Source organism: Equus przewalskii, chromosome 3 (genome assembly GCF_037783145.1).
Source record: "Equus przewalskii isolate Varuska chromosome 3, EquPr2, whole genome shotgun sequence".
Lineage (NCBI taxonomy): Eukaryota > Metazoa > Chordata > Mammalia > Perissodactyla > Equidae > Equus > Equus przewalskii.
This window is the reverse complement of record NC_091833.1, coordinates 22698351-22723123: the sequence shown is the minus strand read 5'-3', so window position 1 is coordinate 22723123 and position 24773 is coordinate 22698351. Positions and strand designations below refer to the sequence as shown.

General features: G+C 41.7%; 1 protein-coding gene across 5 annotated transcripts in view; it reads right to left on the bottom strand.

Annotated features, from left to right (window-relative positions):
- Window positions 1-24773, bottom strand: part of HYDIN (HYDIN axonemal central pair apparatus protein) — a 335558-nt gene that overhangs the window by 23277 nt on the left and 287508 nt on the right. For 3 of the 5 annotated variants that reach the window (XM_070612302.1, XM_070612303.1, XM_070612304.1), the window contains 13 exons: window positions 22633-22851; window positions 20276-20436; window positions 17815-17930; window positions 16761-16968; window positions 15349-15561; window positions 14728-14866; window positions 13512-13677; window positions 10767-10914; window positions 10113-10320; window positions 9391-9612; window positions 4108-4277; window positions 2866-3064; window positions 575-733 (listed from right to left, as the gene is read on the bottom strand). In XM_070612302.1, coding sequence (XP_070468403.1) covers window positions 575-733; window positions 2866-3064; window positions 4108-4277; window positions 9391-9612; window positions 10113-10320; window positions 10767-10914; window positions 13512-13677; window positions 14728-14866; window positions 15349-15561; window positions 16761-16968; window positions 17815-17930; window positions 20276-20436; window positions 22633-22851 — 2328 coding nt within the window. Of the gene's footprint in view, window positions 1-574; window positions 734-2865; window positions 3065-4107; window positions 4278-9390; window positions 9613-10112; window positions 10321-10766; window positions 10915-13511; window positions 13678-14727; window positions 14867-15348; window positions 15562-16760; window positions 16969-17814; window positions 17931-20275; window positions 20437-22632; window positions 22852-24773 lie in introns of those variants that run through there. The other 2 variants (XM_070612305.1, XR_011537986.1) reach the window with 2 other exon arrangements.

The following is a 24773-nucleotide window of genomic DNA, read 5'->3' as shown; positions in this document are numbered from 1 at the left end:
TAGAGGATTGGTCTGTCTACATAATGGAGGTATAAATGAACAAATGATATTGAATGACATATTTATAATGTATTACTAGATAATAAAAGCAGGTTTCAAAACAATATGAACATTATAATTTTATTTTTATAAAAAAATTGTGTAGGAAAAACACTGGAAAGATAGGTACCAAAATGTTGAGTGATTATTTCTGGATATGAGATTACGGGTAAAATGTTTTTCTTTATGATTTTCCATATTTTTCAAATTTTCTGCAATGAAGCTATATGTATCTTCATTAGAATCCAGATTACTGAATGCCATTAAGCACAGCTCTCTCTCCACTTCACTCTGTTGCCCTTTAGAGGTATGTAGCCTCTCTAAGCCAGGGTTTCCTTATATGTAAAATGAGAATAAGAAAACCTCTAACCCTATGCTGCTTTTGTGAAGATGGTCAGAGGAAGCACATGGAAAGTTCTTCGAACGGTCTGGCACGTTGAAGGTGCATGAGAATTGTGAGCTGGTGGTGTTGCTAGCATGGTCATCCGTATCACTGGGAAGCAGGAAGAGGCCACTGGGAGCCCCGAGCACCAACCTTGGGTTCCTGGAGTTCTGGAGTTGAGAACAGGACTGACTGGCTAAATGTGAGCTGGGCTTGGCTGTTGTTCATGATGGAAACTGTTTTTTTCACAACCTGTCCTGGCAAAACAGCTCCTAACTTCACAATCTTATTGGCTGGATCGAGGACTAAAATCTGTGGGAGAAAAAAGAGAGCAGGAGGGAGAGTTCATTAGTCAATGAGAAAAGTAACTATGGTATGTCTCCCCTGGGGTGGCAAGGGTTGTTCCTTCTCTTCTGGTGTCCCGCATTCTTCATAGTGGATTGGCATTCACTCACCCAATAAAAATTTATGTGCATGAAATGCCCACTAAACAATTCATTGCACAATTACATAATTACAACTGGGTTAAGAGATGTGAAGGAAAACTCAGGGTACCTTGGGAGCATATTACAAGGGGCTGAGGCAGACTGGGGATTTGGGGAGGCCTCCCTGAGGAACACATGTTTACACTGAGAGCTAAAGGAAGGCTAGGAGCTAGCTGGTTTGAGTTAGGTGGGCATGGGGCTGGAGAGTGCCCCAGAGGAGGAGATAGCCTGTGGCAAGGCCTTGGGCTGGAGGGAGTGGCCCAATCAAGGCCTGTGGCTGGGAGCCATGGGGAGCCTTGAGAAGATAAGTTTGGAGGGATGTGAGGTTTTGTTCTGGGAGAAGTGGGAAGCCAGCGAAGCACAGAGCTACCCAATCAAACCTGTGTTTCGTGAGAGTGCTCTGTCTCGCTCCTCTGTGGAGATGGACTCAGAGAGGGCAAGAAAGAAAGCCTTGAGGACTGAGAGATGATTGTGATTTGAACTAGAATGGTGGTAGTAGAGGTGGCAAAAGAAGATACCTTTCGAAGTCCTCATCTGAAGCACTGATCAAAATGTTTGCCTGGATCAGGCCCAGATCAAGCTGGGCCTTGCCCTCCAGGATGGCATTGGCGCACAGTGAGCAACACCTACTGGTCATTGTCATTTGGTCTGTCACTAAACTGCACCCCCTCCCCTGAACTATCTTTATATCCAGCCCATATATTTCCATTATGTCTAAAAAGGCAAGAGAGTCTCTAGCGCCAGCCTGTGAGCTCCTGGAGGTCAGAGAACATATTTAAGTCACCTCTGGATTTCCCCAAAGTACCTAACACACAATGGGTGCTGAATGAGTGAATGAATGAAAGAATGAACAAATGAGTGAACCAATGACATCAAGAGAGACCCTGTCACTGGATTGGGTGCAGACACAGCAGATGGCTTGGGCCTGTTACTCCTCTGGTTCGATGGGAAGGCTGCTGGGAATACCCCTACCCCATTTTCTCTTGGTTGCTGAAATGTCCCATGCATTCCTGAGAATCTTGGAAAGTCTTTAGTCTTCCAAAACCTCCAGTAAATGCAAATACTCCCACCAGACAGACACTTTATTTTTTTTATGTTTTTGTTTTTATTTTTTTATTTTTTTAAGATTAGTAGCCATTTTTATTTCACTGCTTCCACTTTTCTATGCAAAATTAGTTTTGTGATGCAAATTAAAATCTGTCTGGCTCCAAAGCCTATATTTTCCACCACCCTATTTTAATTTTTTTTAGAGGACAAGGAACTCCACCCCCACTTCCCCACAGTGTCTTAGTCTGATCTTAGAAAAAACTCCTTAAATGTACTATGTCCACGAGCACAAACAGAGGAAAAGAAGACTGAAGGTACACACTTCTATGTTCACGTCTTTTTCCCATTGGACCAGACAGACACTTTAAATGTTTACCAGACACCAGGAAGAAAGGGTTAGCAGCATGACTGGACCATTCCCTTTCTATTGGGTTAGAAGGAATGCCCTCAGTCAAATAGAACCCTGGGATCTGTGGCTGACTGGAGAATGGTAATCAATGTGGTCTTACGGAAAGATGCTCCATAACCGAAACATATGGCTGCGTACATTGCTTAAAACAAATCTTGCCTATTAAACCTGAAAACAAAACATGCCCTAATGTGGGAGAAAAAGGACACGCTTGGGATGCTGCATCTAATAGTCTCAAACTTCATGAGAAAGAATGTTTCTCCAGTGCCTGTGATTACGCGCATCCTTTGATGCAGTAAGTTTGGTACTGAAGACGATCTATGCTTCACTTGAGTCCGTTTTGATAATCCACCCCTCGGTGGGACTGGCTGACCTCTGATAGAGCAGCTTAGGGCCAGGAGATGTGGAGAGGAGAGGAAGGGTGTGAGCTCAGAGGGGCCAAGGTGGCTGGGCAGGGCAAGAAGGCGGGTGCCAGCCTGAGGATCTCCCCAGCTGTCTCTTACCTTCATTTCCGTGCCTTTCCCTTTGATTTCAACGACTTGTTGTGAGAGCCCATTGATTTCAAAGGGGATGAGTTCTCGATAACTGATACTTTCTCGAGGATAAAAGGTGATTGGAATCTCCAGTGTCTTTCCTGGCTTTACCACATCAACACGGAAGTTCAACTCGAGGTGGGGAGTATTGGTGTACAAACAGTCTATGCTGGAGGGAAATCAGGAGGAAAGTGTGTGAGCTCTGAGAAGGCTGACCTAGAGGGATTGATTCTGGCCCTTGTCTCCCTGGGCTGGGCACTAGTGGTTTTTTTGCTTTGCCATCTTAGAGTCAGAATTTAAGGGCCAGAAGGAACCTCAGTAACAATCCAGCCCACATTCTCCTGAGCACAGTCAAGTCACTTACCCCAAATCACACCCGGAGATCCCGGCAGAAGCAGGCCTCAAACTCGAGTTCTCATGACCCTTTGCCCACTGCTCTTTTCACTCGCTTTATCCCCTCTTGATTTGATAATGCAGCTTATGGTTTTGGACCCTCTCATAAGAAGGAAGTGCTTCCTAAAGCACTTGGGTGGCAAAGCACAGCAGAGAGGAGCACGTGCTCTGGAGATGGACAGACAGGAGTTGGGATCCAGGCTCTACCCCTAACTAGCCATGTGACCTCAGAAAAGCTGCTTAGCCCATTTGGATCACTCGTTCCTTAACTGTGAAATGGAGGTAGTGATTGCTACCTCATAAGGTTGTTGTGAGGATTAAATGAGACAGAGTGACTAAATCAGTCACATAACGGGGCCTGGAGGAAGCATTCCATAAAGGTGAGCAACTATTATTATCATTCTTTGCTCAAACAGAAGGGATCTTCAAAGATGATGTCCACCTTACTCCACCCATGGGGAGGAAGTCACCTAGACCTCTCCATTACAACCTCTCCTTGTCTGCCTTCTCTAAATTCTCTAAATTCTAAATTCCACATCTATTACACAGGGAAAATAAATGGAAGCCCTCAAAGCTCTCATCAGGTCCTTTGGCATTACCCTCCTCACTTCAAGAGGAGGATTTTTAGCAGAGTAGCTCATGGTAATCCAAGTATCAGTATTAGTGGTCTGGAAGGGAGACTCAGGATTCATGCCCACCTGTGTTTGACTCTTTCCCATAATCCTTCTTTTTCTGTCTTGGCAGGACTTCACCTGTGCGAAGGCTATAGGACTCAAAGGAGCTTCAGAATCATATGGAAGCTCTAAGAAGACTGCTTACCTCATAGACGTGTCCTCCTTGTTGGTGATGACTAGGGTTTGTTTGTATGGGGGCATCCCGGCTTGGTAGATGAAGCAGGTCCCAAAGTTGTAGCTGGTGAAGGAGAAATGGATGGCCGGGCTCACGGCACAGCCTGAGATGGAGCAGGTAAATGTTGGACCATGGCTGATCTGTGGGGAGGGAATGGCAGGTGGAGCGTGATTAGGAGAAGTGGGAGGAAAGGATGAAGGAGGGAAGTAGTTGGGTGTTTTAAAAAAATACAGGTCCCAGGGCTCCATCTGCAGGGACTCTGATTCATAGGTTAGAAGTTTGTTTATTTAAGGAAAAGCAAAGTGGGATCCTCTGCTGTCAGACCCACATTGGCTCTTGCTTTGCTTCTGCAGGAACGATTCAGCTTGAAGGTGGAGGGGTGTGGCAGAGACTGTTAGTTCTACCCAACATCGCTTCCCAAGGCTTCCTTACCTGCAGGACTCAGCTAAGTGCATTGGCAACCACCAATGTGTCTAGGTGAAAATACCAGCTTTCCCATCCTTCCTTGCAGCTAAGGTGGTCATTAAACATAGTTTTGGTCATCAGGATGTAAACAGAAGAGGACAAGAAGGTGTCCCATCTCGAAACAAGAGGCTAAGCTTTGCTGGGAGTTTTTTTTTTTTTATTCAGGCTCTTCTCCCTTATTTCCACTCTGGAACGGGGACATAGGGCTGCAGGTAGGAGGGTCATCTTGTGACCAGGAAATGATAAGAATGAGGTCAAAGGTCAACATGCCACAGGTGAAAGAGTGGAAAGATAGAGTATAGATTATCACCTAGACTCCCAACAAGAAAATACACATACCTGTTGGTACATGGACTTAATTTGCTCTTCAAAAACTTTTTATGATATGGAATTTCATAAGCTGACAATTGATTTTAAACAACATATGCAATATTCGTTCTAAACATCATTAGAATAAACATTATCATAGTCATTGGTACAAATTTTTATGAGCAATTTTATAAATTTAAAAACATTTTATTTAAGGCTTTTAAAATCTTCACATTTTGTGAATGATTCCCTGAAAACAATTAAAATTTATCACCTTCAACTTTTCTGCCAATTAGAGTAGGAAGATCTATGACATATGATGTTTCTTTTTGCTGTAAGAAATGAAAGTTCTGAAAAAGACAGTTCTCAAAAGGGATGGGCCCCTTCTGAGGACACACGCCTGGCAATTCTCAGGGAAGATGGCTGTAACTTTGCCACTGAGTTCCAGGCTAGGAGTTTCACAGTTTTGTTTTGTTTTGTTTTTGACTGTGCTATGATTTAATTTCCATCTAAATTATGAGACGGCCAGCAACTCACTTTAGGTTCCGATTGTTTTACCCCATTTCCTCATCAATCTTCTTCTTAGGGATCTGAATAAAGACAATGTCTTTTCACTCTCTTGATTGTTTCTCTTGCTGCACAGAACCCTTTTAGTTGAGGTAGTTGCACTTGTTTATTTTTGTTTTTGTTGCCTGTGCTTTTGGTGTCGTATCTATGAAATCATTGCCAAGACCAATGCCATGAAGCCTTTCCCATGTGTTTTTTTCTAGGAGTTTTACAGTTTCAGGTCTTAGTTTGAGTCTTTAATCCATTTTGAGCTGATTTTTGTGTATGGTGTAGAAGGGTTCCATTTCATTCTTTTGCATGTGACTATCCAGTTTTCCCAACACCGTTTGTTGAAGAGACTATCCTTTCCCTATTGTGTGTACTCGGCACCCTTGTCAAAGATCAGTTCTCTGTGTACGCGTGGATTTATTTCTGGGCTCTCTATTCTGTTCCATTCGTCTCTAAGTTGGCCCTTTATGCCAGTGTTAGACTATGTTGATTGCTGAGGCTTGGTAATATATTTTGACATCAGGAAGTGTGATACCTCTAGCCTTGTTTTTCTTTCTCGGGATTTATTTAGCTATTTGTGGTCTTCTGTGGTTCCACATGAATTGTAGAATTGTTTTTTCTATATCTGTAAAAAATGCCATAGTAATTTTGATAGGGATTGCATTGAACCTATAGATGGCTTTGGATGGTATGGACATTTTAACAATACTAAGTTTTCCAATCCACAAACACAAGATGTCTTTCCACTTGTTTGTGTTTTTGATTTCTTTCATCAATGTTTTATAGTTTTCAATATACAAGTCTTTCACCTCCTTAGTTAAGTTTATTGCTATTTTATTCTTTTTTGGTGCTCTCGTAAATGGAATTGTTTTCCTAATTTCCTTTTCAGATAATTTGTTGTTAGTGTATAGAAAAGCAACTGATTTTTGCACGTTGGTTTTGTATCCTGCAACTTTACTGAATTAGTTTATTAGTTCTAACAGGTTTTTTATGGAGTCTTTAGGATTTTCTTTATATAAGATCATATTGTCTGCAAAGAGAGACAACTTTACTTTTTCCTTTCAGATTTGGATGCCTTTTATTTCTTTTTCTTGCCTAACTTCTCTGGCTAGGACTTCCAGTACCATGTTGAATAGAAGTGATGAGAGTAGTCATCCTTGCCTTGTTCCTGAACTTAAGGAAAAGCTTTCAGTTTTTCACTGTTGAATATGATGTTAGCTGTGGCTTGTCATATACGGCCTTTATTATGTTGAGGTACTTTCCTTATATTCCTAGTTTGTTGAGAGTTTTTGTCAGGAAAGGGTGCTGAATTTTGTGAAATGCTTTTTCTGCAACTATTGAGATGATCATGTAATTTTTATCCTTTATTCTGTGTGGTATATCACATTAATTGATTTTCATATGTTGAACCATCCTTGCATCCTCGGGGTAAATCCCACTTGGTTGCAGTATATGCTCCTTTTGACGTGCTGTTGGATTTGGTTCGCTAGTATTTTATTGAGAATTTTTCCATCTATATTCATCAGAGATATTGGCCTGTAGTTTCCTTTTCTTGTGGTGTCTTTGGCTTTGGTATCCAAAAGATTTGAGATCAGGATCTTGAAGAGATATCAACACTCCCATGATCGTTGTACCACTATTTACAATAGTCAAGATGTGGAAATAACCTAAATGTTCATCAACAGATGAACAGATAAAGAAAATGTGGTATATACATAGAATGGCATATTATTCAGCCTTAAAAAAGAAAGAAATTCTGCCATATGTGACAACATAGATGAACCTTGAGGACATTATGCTGCGTGAAATAAGCCAGTCACAGAAAGATTAATACTACATGATTCCACTTATGTGAGGTATCTAAAATAGTCAAATTCATAGAATCAAAGAGTGGAATGATGGTTTCCAGGGGCTAGGGAGAGGGCAAAGCGGGGAGTTATTAAACTAAAGTTTCAGAAAAACAAGGTGATAATCTCTGGAGAGCTGCTGTACAACATTGCACCTATAGTCAACGATGATGTATTGTACACTTATCAATTTGTTAAGAGAGTAGATCTCACGCTAAGTGTTTTCACCACAATAAAATAACATTTAAAAACTGTAATGAAAAAATGTAAAAATGAATAATAAAACCTAGAATAGAAAATAAAACCAAAAATCAGTTCACTATGAAAAGCACTATAACTTCAATAGCTGGGATTTTGTTTTGATTTTTTTTGGCTTGAGTTTTGTTTGTTTGTTTATTTCAAGACAAGACTAAAACGTCACTATTATATATGTTCTCTCAGATCCAAACTAGTCTTAGAAAATATTCAAAAACCTTATTAATTTTATATAAACACAGAAACAAACTATTTTCTTAAAAATTATTTTGTAAAAAATCTTTAACATATCTTCTTTAAGGAAAACATAATTATTGGTAAATAGCTTTTTCAAATTCTTATTGGTACCATATATCTAACAATTTTGGTAAAGACTGAAAGAAGTTGAATGTGGTATCATCTCTGAGAAATAAATGTGAACTTTTAAATAAATTCATCATTTAAAGAAAAAAAGATAGCGTCAGGCTGGGTATCCCAAATTTCCTTTTGTTGTTAATTTCCTATTTTGTTCCATTGTTGTTGGAGAACATACTGTGTATGATTTCAATTTCTTTTTTTAAAGATTTTATTTTTTCCTTTTTCTCCCCAAAGCCCCCCGGGACATAGTTGTATATTCTTCATTGTGGGTCCTTCTCGTTGTGGCATGTGGGACGCTGCCTCAACATGGTTTGATGAGCAGTGCCATGTCCGTGCCCAGGATGCGAACCAACGAAACACTGGGCCGCCTGCAGCGGAGCGTGCGAACTTAACCACTCGGCCACGGGGCCAGCCCCTCATTTCAGTTTTTTTAAGTTTGTCAAGATTTGTTTTATGGCCTAATATATGGTCTATCCGGGAGAATGTTCCATGTGCACTTGAGAAAAATGTATATTCTGTGGTTGTTGGTTGAAGTATTTAGGTGTCTTCTAGGTACAGTTCATTTATAGTGTTGTTGAAGTCTTCTATTTCCTTGCTGACCTTCTATTTGTTCTATTCATTATTGTAAGGGTACTGAAATCTCCAACTATGAGTGTTGAATTGTCTATTTTTCTCTTCAGTTCCGTCAGTTTTGCTTCAAGTCTTCTGGGCTCTGTTGCTATGTGCATATATGTTTATAATTGTTACATCTCCTTGATGGATTAACTCTTTTATCATTACAAAATGTTCTTATTTGTTTCTAGTAATAATTTTTGTCTGACCGTCTATTTTTTCTGATATTTGTGTAATGCTGGTTTTCACTTTGACTGCAGAACTATTGGTTTTCAAGGCTTCTGCAGAGCTGGGGAGAGGGGGGTGGGGACACGGCAAGTTAAAATACCACGAAGCTCACTGTTCTTACAGATATTCAGCCATTTTTTCTGGCATGAATGCTTCTAGGATTGTTGCAAGCCTTTGATTAGAGAGTTCTGAAAAAGCTGATTTTGATAGTTTTTGCCAGTGTTCTCAACGCTATGGCAGAGCAGCTTTTTGGAAGTCCTTCTCTGCCATTCCTGCTGACATTGCAATTCCTTGATTTTTCATTCAATAAGTTATCTTGGAAAATGTTGTACAGATTCTTTCTCTCCCTCTCTCGACTTTCCATCTATCTCCCTTATTTATTTTAATGGTGTCACGGTATTCCAGTGCATGGGTGGTCAAGTGCTTTTCAATTGACACTTACTCACGAGGCACCTCAACCATGGATGAGGCCTTTATATTAGAGATTTTGGGACTATATCCAACACAACCACTCTCCAGGAGCTTCTGGCAGGGTGCAAAAGATAAGGAAGACAGAGGACAATTAATGTCTCAGGATAGAATGCTGTGAGTGCTTTTAGTGTCGAACAACGTTAAATGGTCTCACCTTGATTCTGAGTTCCAGGCCCTTCAAGACACACTTCTTAAATGGTTGGAAAGACAAGGAGGCATGTGCACTCTGCCCCACATCCACAGTGCCATCAGTGGGTGAAAATTCCAAGTACTGTAGCAGGGCTTTGGGGCCGGACAGCTCTGCCTGGAAGCTGAAGTTGAACTTCCCAGTGTTGATAAAATTGAATTCACACTGGACACATTCATTCAACTCTACCTGAGAGATAGAGAACATTGGTATGTTCAGTGATTGCAAACCACAGTTCCCTTCTCTGGGGTCAGGATACGTAACACGTTGGGGGAAAAATATCCTTTGGGAAACAGGGATGGCAGATGATGTTAGTGAGTTGAGTATCATTAGCTTAATGTGGTCAGATATTCCAGCAAGAGCTACTAAGTGTTGGGGGTCCCTCACATGTGAAGAGTAAGATGGCAATTTAATTTTTAGACCTCTCTTAGTAGCCAAACATCCTTCCTGTGTGTTTAATATAAGCATTCTCCCCCTTCCCTACCGTCTCTCCACCTCTTGAAAAATAAAACAAAACTTTTCACATTGAAACTATATACATTCTGGAGACAGAGCTGATCCTGGAATGTTTCTGTTCTCCTGGGCTCCCTGGCTTTGAAATAGAGAGGATCAGCTAATATTCACTTGTACTGCCTTTCCCAGCCAGTGTGGAAACCGAGAGAGAGAGCAAGGCCCTCTCACAACTTTACCTCATAGAAGTTGACATGGGTGATCTGGTTGGGAGTCAAGATAGTGACCAAGCCAGCCCTGTCCTTGCACTTGACCTCTGCGTTCATAGTGTAGCCCTCAGCTTTCACATTTAAGGTCAAGGGGTAGGCTTTCTTTTTCACATTGCAGATCAAATTAAAGTTCACATCTCCTTCCTGCTTTGGTGTGAAGAAAATACCAATTGGGAACCTGGTTGGGGAAGAAGATAGCAGATTAGCTGACTAGGCCAACCTGTTAAAACCTGCTAAAGAATATGAGCCCAATGATTGGTGGACACAATACGAGGAAAAGGCATCATAACTCCAAATTATGATGAATTTTGAAGATTTGCAAGGCAAGGAGAGATGTTGCTTTACAGATTCACAAATACAGCAGACAGCAAGGAAAAGAATATAAACATAAGAGAAAATATTGAGAACAAGGGCTTAACATTCTCAGTGCTCCACAATTCATCAGGAAAATAAACAACAGGGAATAGGTAGGTCAGAGGTGCATTTGTTAATATCTAAATTTCAGAGTTGGAAGAGACTTTAGAAATGGGGTACTCTGAGGGAAACGGATTCCTCTGGGTGGCAGGACTGGGACCACAGCCATGTTGGGAGGATGCAGTCCTAGGGGCCTTCCTTTTTCTTTACCTGGACAGTGGTGGGATCCAGCCTTCCATGGGACATACAACCAGGCTGCTGCTGAAACCTTCAGCATATCGGGAGTTGTCCTGGAAGGCAAAATTGAAGCCCTGCTCCTCCTTATTGATGATCTGCACGGTCTCCCTGGCTTCTCTGCCTGAGGAGGAAACATTGGCCCTCAGTGGAGGCCTCACGGCTGCTCCTGAAGTATCTTAGCAGGTACTGCTCCACAGGCAAGAGGAAGCCTTCTTAGAAGAGATTCTCCAAATTCTTTTCTCTCCTCTTCCAAGCTCCTCAGCCTTGGACTGCCTCTCTTCCTTCCTTTTGCTCCATGAGTGACCTTCTTCCCCTGGGGAGATTGCACTTCTTCCTTCTAGAACTTTACTCCCTCAATTGCCTGCTCCTGCTAGGTAGCTCCTCTCTGCCTTGGTCGTAGCTTTCCTGGGATTCTGATGACTGTTTCTGCTCCCTGTTTCTTCAAACCCAATGCCTTCCTGCTTTCGTTAATGGGGGCTTCACTCTCCCTGGTAGGCCTCTTAGCTCTGCCTATATCTCTGTAAATAACCCCCCATTGAACTCTTTTGAATTAGACCTCGGGGATGTTGTGACTGTCCTGACATGGCGCTTACTAATACATCTCCCATTGCTATTTTGCTTTTTCTTACTTTTCTTGACTATTGTAGAGCATTTATTTTTTTCTTATAAACTTTAGAATCATTTTCTCCAATTCTCCCCTCCTTTAATCCTTTTGAGGTTGAAGTTGTCAGATTTAACAAATAATTTTTTAGTTTAAGTATGTCCCAAATATTGCATGGGACGTACTTAAACTGACATATTTATACTAAAAAATTATTCATTGTTGTCTGAAATTCCAATTTAACTGTGCATCCTGTATTTTATCTGGCAACCCTAGTTGGGACTCTAATTGGAACTTGATTAAATTTGCATTTAATTTTGGGAGTATTGACAAATGTTCAGATTTTGTTTGGGGGCATTTTAATAAGATTTTATAGTTTTCTTTATATAGGTCCTGTGCCTTTCTCATTACATTTATCCTTAGGTATTATAGATTTTGTCAATATTGAAGGGAATTTTTTTGTTTTGTTTTCCAGGTTCTTATTGCTAAGAGAAAGAGAAACCATTGAATTTTGCACACTTGTCTTACATCCAGCCACTTACTAAATTATCTTGTGGATTCTAGTAGTTTGTTTTGCTTTTCTCTAGAGCCTCTTGAGGTTATCTATGTATGAAGTTATCAGCAACAGCAAAATTTATGACCAAAGTTTATGACAATTATTTAATTTTCTTGTTTTATTGTATTTGCTAAAATCACTAAGAAAGTGTTCAATAACAAGGGTGATCATGAGCATCTTTGCCTAATTCCTGAGTTTAATTGAAGGCTTTTAGTGGTTTATTACAAGATAATATCTGCCTCTTGATTTTGCTTAATCTTGTTTATTTAAGTTTTTTGCTCTATTCCTATTTTACTATTAGAGCTTTTGTTGAGAATGTTTGCTGAATTTTAGCAATGACTTTTCAGTATATATTATGATTAATATAATATTCATGTTAATATATTAATATGAACAATCACAAGATTGTTCTTTAATCTGTTGATGTAATGATTATATTGAAATGCACCACCCTTGCATTCATAGATTAAATTCTGTTTATCTTTCTGTTTATCTTTGCTTTTTCTCATGTTACACTGCTTATTTAACTGCTCAAAACCTTACTAAACACCATAGTCTCCTCTTATCTACTTATATGTGTCAGTAGAAGAAATGTATGGAAATAATACACATCGAACTGTTAGCATTGGTTTCCTTTGATTGAAAGGGATGGATGACATAGTATGGGTGGAGAAAGACTGTTAAACTTTTCTTTATACAAAACCACATTGATTGACTTATTATAAAAATACTACTTGTATAAATAAAAAATCTAATGAATTGCTAAAAAATCCTCTGGCTTTAGTTGTTTTATACACACACACACACACACATACACAGACACACACACCCCACATTCATGAGATAGACTCACAGGGCTATAAGGGACCTTATAGCCCTTATAGCCACTTCCTTATTTCCTTCAGGTCTCTGCTCAGATGTCACCTTCCCACTGCCTACTGGCCTTCCTTATTCCCCCTACCCTGCTTTAGTCTTCTCTAGAACACTTATCAACATCTGACATGCTGTATATTTTGCTTTTATATTTTTGCTAGTCTGCTTCCTATTACTAGAATGTAACCATTGTGACGGTGGGGACTTTGGCTTTATCCATTGCATTCCCAGCTCACAGAAGAATGCCTGGGTCATCCAAGGAGCTCAATAATATTTGTGGAACTGAACAAATGCACGAAAGGATGGCAGAGAGATCTGGCCACTGTGGCACAGATCAAGAAGCAAATAAATACAGCCTATAATCTGGGGGCACACACAAGTAGGATGCGGCTGGCATGAGGCTCTGGAAATGAACATAATCAGTCCAGGCCTTAAAGGAATCTTCCAAAAGGATCTGTAGTAAGGCTCCTGAATTTCCTTAGGTTAGTGGTGTGTGAGATTAGAAGATACTTGATGGAGATTACATGGATTTGTGAACAGCAATAGAGGCACTCTCATGTGCTTCTGGAAGGCACGAGGAAAACTTCCCCACCCAAGTCTGCTCCTGGAGCTCAATGCTGGGTTGGTTCCATCCCCCTGCCCCACAGATCATGCCAACTCTAAACATAAACCAACAGGGCAGCCTTACCAATGAGGAGACAACTGAAGTTGATGTGTGACTTGTCTAGATTGATGAGAGGGTCAGTGGCTTTGCCTACCAGCAGGAAAGGGACTGTGATGTTGTGTTCGGGGATTAAGAAAGTCCAGAATGCTTCTGTGACGTCCAGATGGAGAGGCATGAACTGGAAGACGATCTAAGAAGACAGTTTGGAACAGAGTGGTAAGAGGCCCCTCTGTTTGCTTACTCCATGTGCTCTCAGAGGCTCGTTAGCACTGAGGTATGATGGCTGACGTTACCATGTCATCACTCTCTTTCTACCCTCTCTATAAGAGCATGTAAGTTTGGCTATACCAGCAAAATCAATGTTTGTTTGTCCTGCTTACAGGTCTGTATAAGGGGGTCTACCCCATCCACAGCCCCTGCCCGCTGGGCTGCCACATTTCACATCACATCTTTGGATGGTATATAAAAATGTAGAGATTCAGAAAGAAATTTTGAATTTTGGCTTTTCCGGAAAAGTTCGGGAGAATCGGCAACCCTGGGCCCACTGATTTGTACAGTGGTCATCTGCCGGAGAAGACTGTGGCCAGCTAGCTCTGGGGCTCAGCAGTACCTATCATTGTCCCCTTGGCCTGCTTCATTCATTTGTGTGAACTTCCTAAAGGCATTTGAATTCATAATTTCTGTTTCATGGATTTATTTCTTTCTCTAAGATTCTCTGCAGAACTTACAGGACCTGGGGCCTGTAGATATGCTTTGGCAGCAAGTTCATATTTCTTTAAGCTTAACCCCTAACCTAAATCACTGTGCAAACATTAGGACTAAGCCATGGGACGCGCTCCACTTTTCTGTTTTGCCCTTTGGCCTGACCAAGTGAAAACACATCTGTGTCCTTTCACTGCTGTCAGTCCCTTGGACAAAAATAACTCTTTACTTCACATTACTGTATGAATTCTGGAGTCCCCAAGAATTGGTGTTCAGCTCCCCTTTCCTGCTATAACAATCAAAATTTTTTAAAACTGCAAATACTAGAGCTCTCTGTTTCTCTATGGCCGAGAGTGCTCAGGTCTGTCTTGTTCATGAGAATTGCCTAACATAGATGGCAGCCACACAAGAAATACTTGTTGATGGACGTGCCCTAGGCCAGTCTCCCTAACTCTACCTACGGTCTATGGCACACTTGCCATGCCAAGAGGGTTAGAATGACGAAAGCCCTGGGTCAAGTAGTCCTCATTACACCTACCTCAGCTTTCTTTTCAGGGTGGATTAAGCCCTTCTCTGTAAGGCATACGAAGGCCGGAGGGTTCTGGAGACTTTCCGTTTCTTCAGAGACCCAGCAGAAGGAGTAGGTGCTATTGGTTGGGTTCAGGATAGTAAAAGTCCTGGCCAAGGGGGAAGAATTGATAGCAGAGGGTGAGAGAAGGGGTTGAGGATTAAGAGGAACTTTTTAAAGACCTTCCCTAGCACAGTTCACTACGTGGGACTCTGAACTGTTCTGGGTACCTCATTAATGTAGAAATGAAAACTGCATCTCATTTTGGGGTCCAAAGCACGGCTAGAATTCTTGACCCTGGCGTAATAATGATAACAAGGGCCCTTCTGTCCCAGTGATCCTCTGTGGTCAAGGTGGTAGTTAGGGGTAATTAGGGTAGTTAGACATTTCTATGTCTTCCAAATTTTCCCCAGTGTTAAAACTGAGGAGAGAATTCAGCTTCCTTACTGTGGCAGTTCTCTAAAGTCAAACCCAAGGATATCAAGCCTTCTTCTGGCAATCAGTCTAGCTCGCTTCTCTGAAATCTTCCTCTGAGTTCTTTAGAAGGATCAACTGATATGAACTCAAACAATGCAAACCTATGCAACTCACCGGAGATTCTTTCTTCCTATGCCCACACTGGTGAACTCAATCACCCGGGTGTTTGGATCCACAGCCCCACCACTAGGCCCTCGGAGATCAGGGTTCCGCCGATGACCGCTGATGTAGTCCGAGCTTTTCAGGTCAAAATGGCAGATGGGCAAGACGCTCCGCCCTTTTGCTAACAGGACTGGGCCTCGCTCTCCAGGTGGCAGGTTGGGAATGCTGAGAGGATAAAGTTATTTTTATTTATTTTTAATTTTTAATCAACTGTTGCTTTCTTAATTGGTTGGAAATGAATATTACATACACCAAAATGTGAGCTCCATGAGAGCAGAGGCTGGGTCTGTCTTGGTCAACAATATAACTTCTGTGCCTTGAATAGTACAAGATACATAGTATGTGTTCATTAGTTAATTGTTGAGTGGATGAATGCATGAATGGGCTGAGTATGAGAAGCCTGAATTCTGGTTCCTTCTGTGTACCTAAGAATGGTTTCAAGTTACTTCCTCAATCAGTGGTGAGAAAATCTCCCTGCTGTAAAACGAGCACAGAGTCTTACCCTCGGGGTCCTCTCATAGGCATCTAGTGGGATATGAAAAGTGACCCAGAAATCCTAAAAAATGTATCCTGAGCTCCTTGGAGAAAGTGAACTGGATGTGAGCAGACTTCTAGGCCCATCACCAAGCTTAGGTGGCCCAGGTGTGGGAGGGGTCCCTGCAGTACGATTACAGTTTCCAGGAGGCTCTTATGGTTCACATAGGTCTCTGCCACCCTAGGCCATGGATTATAGAATTACTCTGTAAGGTGGGTGTCCTCCATGGAGCTTTCCTTGGAATGGGTACCATATCAGGGTTATTTCATTGCCAGATGTTATTGAATTGGCTTTTCTCTTACTGGGTCTGGGTCCCAGCTATTCCTCGCCACCACCTCCACCACCACCACCACCACTACCATCACCATCTAATGTTTATTGTGCTTATTTTATACCAGGCATTGTTCTAAGCTCTTCACCTGAATTACCTCAGTTGGTTTTCATGACAACTCTACAATGTGAATACTGCTATTTACATTTTACAGATAATGAAACCAAGTCTCAGAAAAGGTACAAGAAAGCTTTCTCAAGTTCATGCTTGCCCCAGGACTGGAACCCACCTGGTTGTCAACCATTCTGTTGCCCAGTGGAATTCTGTTATGTGGCCGGGGAGGTGAGCAGGAGAAAGAGTCTAGAGAGGGTGATGAGCAATACAAAAGACCAAATTCTCCTTGTTCTCCAAAGTCCGGCCCCTTTGAATCTTTCCAAAGGGAAATGTGGCAGTTTGGGGCTGTGGAGGGATCTAGGGTTGGAAAGAATGGTGGTGGTAGTGGGACAGAAGAGGGGATAGGAGTTGCAGAGCTTTGTTCTGGGGAGCACATCTCCTTACTGGCAGAAAAGATTGCTTTCGAAGTCTCCAATCTCCAGTGGAGTGAATTTCACTTGGAGCTTCTGACTCTTCCTCACTGGCACGATGCCCGAGGCAGGGTCCACAGAGAATGGTGGTGGGGAAGCTTCATTCCAGTGGTCCACAGCGCTGTCCAGAGTGCTGCCTGTGTGCAGTGTGCCCTGGCTAAGCTGATCTTTCTGAGAGCAACCTGGAGGCAGACAGACAACCAACGATATTCCGCATTTGCAGTGGGAAAGCAGGGAGAAGGCAGCCCACTCACAGGTCCTTAGGGACCCTCTATGGGGCTTGAGAGCTCACCTCTTCTGGTAGGTACACTTAACTTTGGGCACTAGGGGTAAGGAATTTGTTCATGTCTCTCACAGGGGACTGGTGAAAAATACTTCTATTAATTCCATCAAGTTTTCAAATTTGTTTCCTTTTGGCTCAAGGGAGTACGTCAAGTAGATGTCTGTGGGTCTTTTGCCTCAAGAATAATGGGCTGTGAACAAAATTTTTGGAAAATAATTGTTTCAAAGTAGGGGTTCACAATCTGGGGACCCATGGATAAGGGCCCATTTGAAATGTCTGGGAATATCTAAAATTGGAACAGTAGTAGTGGCTATTTGCCTACCAGGTGCTGGGGCCTTTTATAAGTGCTTCGCATGTATCAACTGCAAATTGGGCAAGGTGTGTATTTCCTGGGGAGATGGTCCATAGTTTCCTCAGTTTCTCCAAGGGTCTGTAATCTCCCAGAAGGTTAATATCTAAAAGAAAAGATTCCTATGGATCTGCGAGAGGGGTGCTGACCTAGTGGGGGTCCAGGGTCTGGGCTCCAGGAGGGCAGAGGTCAGTCCTTGAGTGTCTCGGGCCCATGTGGCTCTGCAGAGCCCAGCAGGCCTCTGCTCTGCTTCTCCTTAGCTACTTAGGGGGCCACTGGAGCAGTGCTCGTTTCTGCATGAATGAGGCTCTTTTACTAACTAAGGACTCAGTTCGAACCCTGGGTTTTGCCTGTCATCGCATTTACCTTGTCATCGCATCGCATGGCATCATTTACCTGTCATCGCATTTACATCGCATTTATCTGGCATTACAAAGCTGACAGACTTTGTCGTCTCTTCTGAGACCCAGCTGAATTCCAGCTGCACATTTCCTGAATTAATCAGTACAAGCCTGCAAGTGGATCAGGGAATGGATTTGAGAAATGTGCAGCCAATGATTTTTGTCATGTCTGTACATCATCTATACTATTACTTAACGTTTTTCTTTAAGTCAAGTCATTTGGTTTCTTAACTGTTTCTTCAAAAGGCAAGTTTTTAGCAACTTTATCTAAAATTATGCATTTGCTATACTAGTTATATTTCCTTCTAAAATATATAAAATATATACATAGCTATTAAAAGTAAAAATATTTAGATGTTTAGCACTTAAAGTCATCTTGCATACCACTAGCACCCTATGCGATGAGCTCTCAGCTTGCATCATGGTAATCCTGAAAAGTTCCCATGAGAGAGGAGACAAAATCTATTTCACATGACAGTGGCTGCCTCAGGTGCCAACCTCAGAGACTCTCCCTTCCTGAGTCACTTTCCACCAGAAACAACGTCCCTGTGGTCAGAAACCATTTGACCTCTGCCTGAAATGCCTTCACTGCTGGAATATCGACTTGTCTCAGATTCTGAATCTCTAGAGGCTTTTCCTGCATCAGGTTTCCCTGCTCTAAGACAAGAACTGGGAGATGAAAGCTTTTCCTGGAATCACTATTGAACTTGATCACAGCAGGAGGATGAGTCCTTGATACAAGAAAATGATTGCGTAAGAGGAAGAAACACTCCTGCTCCTCCTGGTTTTAGGGAAGCAGCAGGAGTTCAGAGCTGGGGGTGGGGTCTAGTCCTGGGTGGAGCGTAGGGATTAGATCTCCATTATCTAGTCCAGGTGGACCAGGCAGTTACGCCTGAAATCAAGGGCTTGACCCTCCAGGGCTTGTGCTGATTGTGTGAATTTATGAGCACTGGTCTTTATCTTAAAGAAAATGTTTATAAAGTAGAGAAATCCCAGTGGCACAGAATATTTTTCATAGAAAGAATTCTTGGTTTCAGTCGAGGGTCAGCAAACTTTTTTGTAAAGGGTCAGAAGTAAGTGTTTTCGGCTTTGCGCGCCATTCATCTCTGCAGCAACTGCTCACTCCATTGTTGTGGTGCGAAAGCAGCCGTAGACACTTCATCGACGAAAGGCATGGCTGTGTTCTAACAAAACGTTATTTACTAAAATAGGTGGCTGGCTGGATTGGGCCCACGGGCCATAGTTTGCTGACCTCTGCTTTAGGTGAAATGGTCATCAGCAGAAGATCCCATTTCCTGCCTTATATCTTTTGGTTTTACAATAATTTGAGAGGACATTTCAAGTGCAACAAATACAAAATAAGTCAAACAAGTTAATCACTAATTTTTACAAAGTAGAAATGTCAGTGGTTTACATTTTTGTGTTTGTAATTCTCAAAGAACAGTCACACGCCTTCTCTCTTCACCTGTCTCTGTATATGTGGCTCTGTCTTCCTAGAAGGCCCTTTTTTTCCTCTCTTCTTCACTTGGCTACCTCCTATTTCACCTCCAGAATTAAGCTGGGGCACCACTTAGTCTGGGAACTCTTCCCTGACACTCTGTCGCTCCCCATATCTTGGTCTGCTTTAGGTAGATCTCTTACTATATACACAGGACACCATACTACAACCATCAATTCACCTATTCCTACCCATGCCCCACCTCCGGATTATGAGCTCTTTGAGAGCAGGACCCATGGCGTCCTTGTATACCTGCGTCTGAGTGTGGAGAAAGGGTTAACATAACCTTTTCTCCTTCAAAAGACAATTTTGACTTTGAATTAACTTTCTAGCTCTGTTTTCCTGGGAACCTGATAAGGGAGAAATGTCAGCTGTATTATCAGGCAAACTTGTGTATGGTAAAATTGACCCCTGATTGGTAAATGGTCTGGGAGGAGTTATGATTACCTGGAGGGGAGCTATAGCTTTGGGGTTCTCTGAGTGTAGTGACTCTTATAACTGGGAATACTCCCCGCAGGACCCTATGGGAAGGTATAGCTATGGCTATGGAGTGGTTATGAGAAATGTTGGCTTCTGTCGGGCATGGGGCTTCTAAGCTAAGATGGACCCATCCCCACTAGGATGGATATCGTCTGAGCTATCACCTGGGAGGCCAAGAAGACTGGTTCCTGGGTGGCAGTGTGGACCGCTGCAAGGACTGTTCCCGCTGCAGTGTGCTCCACGCCACCCTCCTGGTAGACTGCGTTTCTTGGTCTATATCCTGATTGCAAGTGTGAACTGCAACTGTTTTGTGGGTCTGAACGTTTCACTAGACCTACGAAGACATTCTGGTGCATGTTACACAGATGTGATGCCTCGTACAGCTGCCCTAGACACAATAAATGTCTGATGGATGAGTGAGTGGGTGATGAAATGGAAGAGCTTCTCTGAGAGCGTCAGGAGGCTTTTGATGACTCACTCAAACACTCGGGTCTGGTAGATCAGGGTTTCCTTAAAGCACACATCGCTTGTTTGGCACTGGTATGAAGCAAAATTCACATTGGCACTGATCCGAAGCTGCAGTTCTCGGTAGTTTTCCTCCAGCACCGTGTGAGCAGGCTCAGGATCCGTCTCTATCACCTGTAACAAAGGCAGCAGTGTCCTCAGTGATGCAGAGCCAGCTGCCTCAGGGGGACAATGGGGGATAAGACAGTACTTTATTCTACCCATTCAAATGAACACCGACTCACAAGCTCAAGCTGCAGAACAAATGATTAAGGCGAACCCCAAATGACTCATAAATAGGAAAGGAAGAAATCGGACAACAAGAGATGACTGAGAGCTTTAGGACTGCACAGGCACGAGTTCCGGGGTCAGAGAGACTCCAAAGAATGCAGAATAAAGGAAATTATAAAGACAGGAACAGATATTCATGAAATAGAAAACAAACCTAAAACAGAGAGGACCAATAAAGCCAAACGCTGTTTATTTGAAAAGATTTTTAAAAACCTGTGGTGAGACTAATCGAGAAAAAAAAGAGAAAATACAAATAACAAATATCATAAATGAAAAAGGAGATAATACCATCTATCCTGCAAATTTAAACAGATGATAAGAAAATAGTATGAACAAATTTATGAGAATACTTATGAGGAGCCGGCCCCGTGGCCGAGTGGTTAAGTTTGCACGTTCTGCATCGGCGGCCCAGGGTTTCGCTGGTTCAGATCCTGGGCAGGGACATGGCACCACTCATCAAGCCATGCTGAGGCGGTATCCCACATGCCATAACTAGAAGGACCCACAACTAAAAATACACAGCTATGTACCAGGGGGCTTTGGGGAGAAAAAGGAAAAATTTAAAAATCTTAAAAAAAAAGAAAAGAAAATACTTCTGAAAACTTAGTTGAAGGGAAAAGTCCTAGAAAAATAATTTAATAAAATCCATTCAAGAACACATAAAAAAACCTGAAGAGTCCTGTTCCTATTAAAGAAACTGAATGGTAGCGAAACAAACCTAAACCTTAAAGACCTAAATAAATAGAGATATATACCTTATTAATGGAAAAGATGAATTAATATTATAAAATTGTCAGTTCCTCCTAAACTGATTTATAGAGGCAATCCAATTCCAATCAAGTTTCATCAGGTTTTCATAGAACTTGGTAAATGGATTCCAAAATTATGTAGAAAAATAAAAGGCCAAGAATATCCAGAACACTTCAGAACAAAACAGCATGGCGGAGGGACTTCCAGATATCATGAAAAGATATTTTAGCGAAAATGAAAAGACAGGCTGTAAATTTGGTGAGAACATTTGCAGACAAATGCTAAGAGTTCATAAAAAATAACTCATACTCATATCTTTCCAAGATAATGCCCAAGTGTTTTCCAGAGTGGCTGTACCAATTTATACTCCTAGGAGCAAAGAGCCACTTTGGAAAACACTTGGGGCTTATCTCGGAAAGCTGAACATTCACATATCTTATGACTCAGCAAGTCCACCTCCTATACCTTGGTTTAGGAAGATAAACTCTTGCAAATGAACACAATGCGACATGAACAATAAAGCTCACAGAAATACTGTCCATAATAGCAAAATCCCAAGTAATTTCCAAAAGAAGAGTGGATAAATAATAATGGAATTTTCTAGCAGTGAAATGGGTGTACTATAGCCACATGCAACAAGATGGATGATCACATGCAATAACTTTTTTTAGAAAAAATAAAGTTGAAAACTACAACTAAACAGCATGCTCTTAGAATGCATAAATTAAAGAAGAAATAAAAAACAAAAATCAGGGAATGAGCACACAAGATTCAGGCTGGTGATTACCTCTAGGAGGGAGGCAGGAGATGGAATGGCTGAGAAACATACAGGTAATCCTTCTGTCAGGTAATTCCTGTGTTGGTGTGGATTCATTTCTGCTTATATATTATTAAAAAGAAACCAACCAAGGAATAATTAAAAGAGGGGCACGCATGCACCAAAGATTATAACTAGTCTAATTCTGGACACCTGGGGGAAAAAGAAAACAACTAAAAGACTAGCCATGACATTTTTGAAGAGGAAAAAGGTGGAAGGATTTGCTCAACTGGATATCAAGACTTAAACCAAAGCTCTATCAATTAAGATGTGTGGTTCCTGTGGTATGTGTAGTACGGATGGCAGGCGGCATGGTTGGAAGTTCAGTTTATCATTTTTGAAATCAAGGTCAAGAAGAAGGTGAACCTTTCCCTTTTCCATGAAAGAAGGTAATGATGAGACATTGAACTTGAGAACAGTGGGCATACAAGACGGCAGCCCTGGTCAGATTTGTGCTTGATGTCCCTACTCACTTTTCGTTTTGTAGTGAAGGTCCCAGGCATGTTTCTGGGCACGTCTACCCACTTGACGGTGCGCATGCGGTCATCCCAGTCAGGGACTTGGTCTGCAGGCAGCTGAAACATGATCTTGGAGACCTTGCCCTTGATCCCCATCTTCTTCAGGCAGATGGGAGTGTCTGACTTCATGGTCACCACTACATCCTTGGCACACCCAGGGTGGAGGTGGCCAATCTGGGGAAGAGTCTGGTATTAGTATTTTTGGAAATTCAATCTTGAGGACTCTTGGTGATTGATGGTGACATACTGGAGAAGGGGTAGAGCCAAAAGTCTTGGCAAAAAAATGCATCATTCAAGCCTGTATATGTAGATTGTCTTAAATATGTACAAGAAGTTCTTAGAAATATAATCATAAAAACAAGAGCAGCTAATATTTAATCAAACTGTTACTTTCCCTGGGCACTATTCTAAACCTCTACACAATTCTACTAATCTTCACAACAACCCTATGAGATGGACGGCAATTATACCTATATGTAGCTAAAATGCACCTAAAATAACAGACAAGGAAACTGTAACTTGTTCAAGGTCATACCATTAATATTGCAAGAGCTGGATTCAGACCCAGGGAGTACAGCTCCAGACACCACACTCTTAACCTCCTGTGCTTCTTAATTAATATGATCTGTATGAACTATGGACAATGTATGCAGTACATTAGCAGTTGTCAGACTGTGATCTAGTGACCTTTGGGATCCCCAGAACCTTTTCAGGAATCCAAGAGGTCAAAACTATTTTCATCATAATAGTAAGATGTTATTTGACTTATTTACTCTCACTTTCTCATGAGTGTACAATGGAGCTTTCTAGAGGCTACATGACATATGCTATTGCATCAGATTGGATGCAGAAGCGACTGTGAGAATCCAGCTGTCTTCTATTAGGCCAGATATTAAAGAGATTTGTAAAAATGTAAAATAATGCCACTCTTGTCACACAACTTCTTTTATTTTGGGAAGTATAGCCATTTTCATAAAAATATGGTATTTATATTAACATGTAAGGGATTTATTATTATATTTTAAAATGAATAAATACACGTCTTTAAACATGCTCAGTTTTAATTTCTAATATGGTAAATATTGATATGCATAACCCAAATAAACCAAAGCTCTTTGGAGGTCCTCAACAATGTTTAAGAATATAAAGGAGTCCTGAGACCAAAAAGCCTGAAACTCACTGAAGTATAACAGATAGCTGAGAAGCCCAATTTGGTCTGTAGAAGAAAATTATTTGTGATTTAGCATACACAAAAAAATATATATATATGTGTGTCTGTGTATATATATATACACATATAGTCCTTTCATGTTTCTGATTGATAAAAAAAACTCTCCCTCCTCTGGAAAGTGAAGGGAGAAGAAAACTTAGCACTCCCCAGGGGCACAAATGTGTGTGTGTGTGTGTGTGTACGTGTGTGTGCGTGCACATGTGTGGCTGTATGCACAACTGTGTGCGTGGGTGTATGTAAATGGACTATAAGCAGCTCATCTCTGCCTACTCTGACTAACACTTTACATCCCTTCAGGAAGCAAAACTTCCTTGTGATAGCACTCAAAGATTTAAAGGTGACAAAGTAGGGTCCCCCAACCCTCCTTGCTCTATCCCCCTGGGTTCTATGCTTGAACAGACTTGGCGGTCGAAACAGTGCAGGAGGCAGTGGATACATCTGGGTGTCCCAGTGTCCTGGGTCCTTGGAAGTGAACTGTCTGTGAAAAGCCACTGCTGGCCAGAGGTAGGATCCGCTACCATGTTGTCCTAGGCCTTGTTCAGTGTAGACCTTTGGGCAGCAATTCATAAAATGTACTCTGTGAAATGCTAAAAGAAGGGATTAGAAAATTTCAGGTAAAATGAAGTTAACTAGGTTTTAATATGCTGAAGGGCACTGGGGATCTTTAAGAGAAAGATGCAACCAGCAACATTTTCTAAGTCTCCAGTTGTCCACAGAACTCCCCATCCCCATTTTAGCTTTTGGTGAACCACTTTTGCAGGACTAATGCTCTAAAGAATACACACCCAGGGGGACGCAGGTCTACAATCTGGATAGGAAGACTGGGGCCTGTTTTCATCCATACAGGCCTCCATGGAATTCCTCA